This window comes from Eimeria acervulina, genomic scaffold (assembly GCF_000499425.1).
Source record: "Eimeria acervulina Houghton genomic scaffold, Eah_scaff76, whole genome shotgun sequence".
Lineage (NCBI taxonomy): Eukaryota > Apicomplexa > Conoidasida > Eucoccidiorida > Eimeriidae > Eimeria > Eimeria acervulina.
The window spans coordinates 51,030-56,496 of record NW_013549613.1 but is presented as its reverse complement, the minus strand read 5'-3'; the positions used below and the strand labels follow the sequence as shown (position 1 = coordinate 56,496).

Here is a 5,467-nt window from a genome sequence, read left to right as displayed (position 1 = left end):
ATATATATATATATATATATATGCATCTAGACAAGCACATATGGAAAATGTGGGGGTACCAAAACTCGAACTGCAACTGGAAGAATGGATTTTCTCCCATTGATTGGATTCATGCGCTCCTACTCCTTCGTTGCAAGCTCATTTCCTCTTGGGGCAGAAGGCTAGTAAAACTTCAATATCCCTGCGTGGATTACTTTTCACTTTGATGCCAGTTTGGCTTTTGTCTTTGTTCGCCGTGTCGCTTAGGTCTTGTCTAAACTGGTGGATGCTCCTTTCATTGTTCACTACAGAAACGCATTCAACGACACTTACCACGGGTATCCCCACTTGTGCATCGTCATGGACTTCTGCGAGGGTAAGAAAGCTTATGATTTAGGGTTTGAGGTTTAGGGTTTGGGGGCTAGTCCGGAGGGTTTGGTTTTCCGGGTGGCTGTGAATTTGGGAGGGTTTTACAGTTGGGGGATATTCGTTTAGGCATTAGCGATTAGGGCTTAGGGATTAGCGTTTAGGATTTAGGCTTTACGATCTTGTGAGTTGGGCTTGGAGTTGGCGTGTGTCTGTTTGAAGGGGGAGACATGGCAAAGCTGATCCGGGAGAGGAAGCGCCAGCGCAAATATTTCAGCGAAGTGACCCTCCGGACTTGGTTGCTGCAGCTGTCTATTGCTCTTGAATATATGCACAAGCACAAAATCCTCCACAGAGGTAATTGCTTTGCGTTGCCTGGCCCTTGGGGCGCTTCTGTCTCTGCCTGTCTGCTGTTCGGTTATGCCTCGCTCTTTGTCTCCCGCGCTCCGTTGCTTTCCGTCTGTGTGCGTTTCCGCTTATCTGCGCCTACCCATTTGTTCCTGTTTCACTCTCCCTGCGTTCAGCATTTGTGTATTGTTACGTGTTCCTATCTGTGGGCGTTGTCGTGGTATGTGCCTTCTTCCATAAGGACGAAAAAGCCAACAAACGTAGAAAGGGGATATTCAAAATAACAAGGGGAAACAGCTGAAGTTTCAGTTTCCCTATTTTCTTCATCCCGGCTGTTGTCACCAAGCCTGTTCCATTGTCTAAGCTGCTTGTTGAGGTCTTGTTGCTAAACTTGTTGTTGCTCCTTGCAGACCTGAAACCAGCTAATGTATTTCTAGATGAAAGCAACTACATCCGAGTTGGAGATCTGGGGCTGTCAAAAATATTGGAGTTTACGCTGCAACAAGCAAAAACGCAGTGCGGAACTCCTGCCTTCATGGCCCCTGAACTATGCAAGGTGCGCAGCTTGCTTTTGTTGTTGCTGTTAGTGTTGCTGCTGGTGTTGCTGCTGGTGTTGCTGCAGTTGCTTTTGCTCCTGCTGTTGCTGTTGCCGCAGATGATGTTCCTGCTGATGCTGCTGCTGGTCACGCTGCTGCTGCTGCGGCTTCTGATGCAACTGCCTCTGTTGCTGTGTGGCTATGCCAGGGGAAGCCTTATTCATCAGCCGCAGATATCTGGGCGTTGGGCTGTATAATGATAGAAGCAGCGACTTTTGAACTGCCGTTCCGGGGTCTGAGTTTCCCTGAACTCAACAGAAACATTTGCAATGCTCCGGTAAGATGCATGCGCCGTGTCTGTTTGCATTCGTTTGTTATTTCGTCGCCCCCCTACTTTTGTAGGCACTGTAGAAGGATGCACAGGCAAAGACGAACAAACAAGGGATTGGGGTGTGAGACAGATATGTACACTCTGAAACACGCCGTAGTAGAGGAGCTTTAATTCCTTGCTTAACTTGTTCATTTGTCATTGGGGTTGTCTGTCTTAAGGCCTAGCTCGTGCTGCATACAAAATACATAGTAAACAAACGATGAAGAATACAGGCAAAGGAGCATCTTAAGATTTAGATAAACCACGCCATGACGAATAGACACTTCTTTTGCTGTTTTTCCTCCTCGCAGGCCCCCAAAATCCCTGAGCGGTACTCCGCCGAACTGCGGACAATCTGCGACAAGATGCTCTGCAAAGACCCGGCAATGAGGCCCACTGCCAAGGAAATCCTGGAAAGCCCCTGCCTTAAGGTGAGCAATTTAAATTCGCACTCGCCTGCTGCTGTTGCTGCTGCTGCTGTTCTTGCTACTGGTGTAGTGTTGCTTCCGCCTGGACTGCTTCCATGCTTCTGCTACTGCCTCCATTGAGACTGTGCTGTTGCTGCTATTGTTGCTCAAGCTGGTGGCTGTGCTGCGCCTGCACATAGGTTGTGCGGAGGGGCTTCTTTGTATTACCTTCCCCGTTTTACACGTTGCTTATCTTTGTTGTTCGTTGGTTTTCTCTTGCTGAATGAATGTCGTTGTGTACCATTTCGTCTGCTGCTTTAGTGTACTTGTTACCTCAGTTGTAATCGTGTCTGTACGTGCATATATTTTCCCCCCTTTTTTGTTCATTTGTTTGTTTGCAAAGAACGACTACTTGGCGTACAAGCAGAAGAACCCTGGAGCTTAAGAATAATCCAACCACAAGACATTCACACAGTCAAACAAACCGACAGAAGGGAAACGAATAGACCAAAAGAAGCAAAGAAACAGAAAACGAAAGGATTAGAGATTCCCAGACAGGGAAGAAACAAGAGAAAAGGAAACCCTGAGCCATTTATCCTCCTTCGACTTGCGTGCATCTCCTTTGTCTGCCAGAAAAGGGAAACAACCCCTAATTTATGTCTTTATTACACACTCTAAGTAACGACAGAGGGTCATATACTTTGAATTGATATTAGTGGCAAGCTAGGCGCATATAATGATGAATATGTAAATAGATTAGAAGACAAAATTACAGGGGAATGCGGTTGTAATAAATATATTCATACGACACCGAACAGGAAAACCAAGTATGCCCCATAAGATTCAGCTGCAACCATCGGCTAAGTTGGCTGATATTTCTTCTACATTCCTGCTGCTGCATTTTCTGGCTGCTGCTGCTGCTGCTGTTGCTGCGGCATGCACTGCTGCCGTTTTTGCTGGTGCATCTGCATTCTCGGCAGCTGGCTTCCCAGCTGTTGCTGCCTTCATGCGAGATGCGTTAATGCCGTTACAGCGGCTTGTTGCCACCCGTAGAGAGGCTGAAGAGGAGGCGCGAGGGATAGGGAGAGCAACGTGCCTAGGGCCAGGCCAGTGCTCTCGAAAAGACAAAGCAGACGCGCTACTGCTGCTTTGTGTGCATATGTCTCTGGGGTACGCGTGGTGTACAGGGTACCAGTCAAGGACAGACAACCGTGAACAGTAGCAAACACAAACAACCACAAGCAACGACCTGCATCTACTAGCAGCAGCAACAGCTCCACATGCTGCTTATGCACACCACCAGGAAGTGCTGCAGTTGCTGCCGATTGCTCGTGTCCCAGCAACGATTCAGGACGTGCCACTGTTGACGCTCCTCTTAATCCCGTTCCTCCCGCAGCAGCAATCGCTGCTGTTGCAGCTCGCAGCACCGGCAGCAACTTTGCTGGTGCTGCTTCAAGCCAAAACAGCAGCGGCAACAGAGCGAGGCGCAACACAAGCACTGGAGGGATCAGCCTTTGGCTAGAAGAAGAGAAGCAGCAGCAGCAGGAGCAGCAGCGCCCTGCGACTACTCCTAGATGGTAAATGACTATCAGTAGCAGCTGGAACAGTGCGGGGTCTGTGCTGCTGCAGGGGAGCATGCATTGCAACTTAACGGGGTATATAATAAATGTAGAAAAAGACAAGAAGAAAGTGCACAACAAACTTTGTCGGTAGCAACGGAAGACAAACGCGTACACCTCAAACTGCTGAAATACCCCCGACTGCACTTTCAAACCCTCAGTAACGCATTCAAGATACTTCCCCTTACTGCTGCTGCTGCTGTTGCTTCGGTTATGCCGTACGAAGTCGTGCAGCAAAGCAGTCGTCTCATTCGCAGGCCAGGAGCAGTTTGTGTCCTGTGATCCCTCATCCATCCCTGCCTCTGGGGGTTGTTGCTGCTCCGGCCGCTCTCGCTGATATGCTGCCGTTGTATCTGCTGTTGGAGCCGCTGCTGAAGCTGCTGCTTCTAGGGCAGGGAAGTCCGCATGTGGCAATGCGGTCACTGGCTGCTGTTGCAGCCGCAGCTTCCGCTGCTGTTTGGGCGTTTGTTTTTCACTTGGTTTAGATGTGGCGAGGGCGCAAGCAAAGAGTACAGCTGACAACAGCAGCCAAATACCAGACGCCCCCATCAGAAGTTGTGTCTTTTGCTGCGGCGGAGCAGCATACATGCACCAGTGCAACCCCAGTGCAGCGAGAGCAGTTAATGGGCCCCCTATGGCCATTCCCAGAACCCACGAGGAAACGATGGACTTGTGCGTCAGCGCCTGCTGTATGTACAGCCCAGATCGGATGCCGCAGCAGCAAAAGCTCGAAATTCCTAACAGAATGCAACTAACTGCAAACGCATGGCCCTCCGAAGTAGGGGAAGTGGGGGCCCCCAGGGGCCCCTGAAGCTCCCCCCCTCCGGCTGTACGTACAGCTGAAGGGGCGACAAGAGAAAGCAGCAGACAGCAAAGTGCAGATAAAGCACTTCCTCCCGCAGACATCCAAACAGCCGAATGATGGAGGGAGAGAAAACAGAGCAGCAAATGGCCCAGCAGCAAGCAGCAGGTCCGCACCTGAGAAGAAGACAAAGTCAAGAACAAGCAAACAACGGCAAGTCTTAGTTGCTTGCCGTTATAACGCTGCTTTCAATTGATGTCGTTTCTACTGTCGGTACACCTCAACATAAAGAATATCGGCATTCTTGGGGATCAGAGACAGACACAGCATTGAAGCATCAAACAAGAAAGGACGCAAGTAGAAAAGCCCAACTCTGTTACTCCGACTCGCCCTGGCATTCATACGGTGATCGTACGGCGCTTGAAGGGGAAGTACGTGGCTCGCTAGTTCCATGGCTAGCTACACAGCTAGCTACATCAATAGCCATCCCGCTAGCTAGAACCCTTGGCTGGTTATCTCACAGGGTGATTCTAAATGATGCATTAATGCATCGGCAGCAAGACAAAGGAAGACAGCTGCCTCACCGCTGTGGCAGTAGATACCCAGGGAAAGGTTGGGAGATAAAAATGCTGAAATTCTGTCATCTCCACAACAACGCAGTTCCAAGGGAGTCCGCAGGAGACACCTAAGCAAAAGAAAGCGAGTTTCTTCACCGCCACACTTCCTTTACTCTCCTTTCCGCTGCTGCATCTGGCGTTGCTGCAGCTGGTGCTGCTGCAGATGACGTTACTGCAGCTGGTGCTCTTGCAGGTGGCGTTCCTGCAGCTGGTGCTGCTGCAGCTGGTGCTGCTGCAGCTGGTGCTGCTGCAGCTGGTGCTGCTGCAGCTGGCGTTGCTGCAGCTTGCTTTGCTGCAGCTGGCGCTGCTGCAACTAGTGCTGCTGCAGCTGGCGCTGCTGCTGTTGGTGCTGCTGTTGACGGCGCCACTGTTGATGGTGCTGCTGTTGGGATCGCCGCTGTAAGTACAGCCGTGGTTGTTGCT

At 50.3% G+C, this 5,467-nt stretch overlaps 2 protein-coding genes across 2 annotated transcripts in view; one reads left to right on the top strand and one right to left on the bottom strand.

Moving 5' to 3' along the window:
- EAH_00013390 (CMGC kinase, CK2 family, putative) overlaps positions 1-2,293 on the top strand; it is a gene marked incomplete at both ends in the record, with an annotated part of 2,948 nt that extends 655 nt beyond the window's left edge. The window contains 6 exons of the mRNA XM_013394491.1: positions 247-355; positions 535-702; positions 1,104-1,249; positions 1,438-1,566; positions 1,911-2,030; positions 2,207-2,293. Of these exons, the coding sequence (XP_013249945.1) occupies positions 247-355; positions 535-702; positions 1,104-1,249; positions 1,438-1,566; positions 1,911-2,030; positions 2,207-2,293 (759 nt within the window). The remainder of the gene's footprint in view (positions 1-246; positions 356-534; positions 703-1,103; positions 1,250-1,437; positions 1,567-1,910; positions 2,031-2,206) is intronic.
- A 556-nt stretch (positions 2,294-2,849) lies between these two features.
- Positions 2,850-4,880, bottom strand: EAH_00013380 (hypothetical protein, conserved; the record flags this gene model as incomplete). The annotated part of the gene is made up of 4 exons (XM_013394490.1): positions 2,850-3,102; positions 3,741-4,140; positions 4,463-4,603; positions 4,832-4,880. 4 exons carry the CDS (start codon positions 4,878-4,880, stop codon positions 2,850-2,852), a joined length of 843 nt encoding a protein of 280 aa, XP_013249944.1.
- Positions 4,881-5,467: the final 587 nt, after the last annotated feature.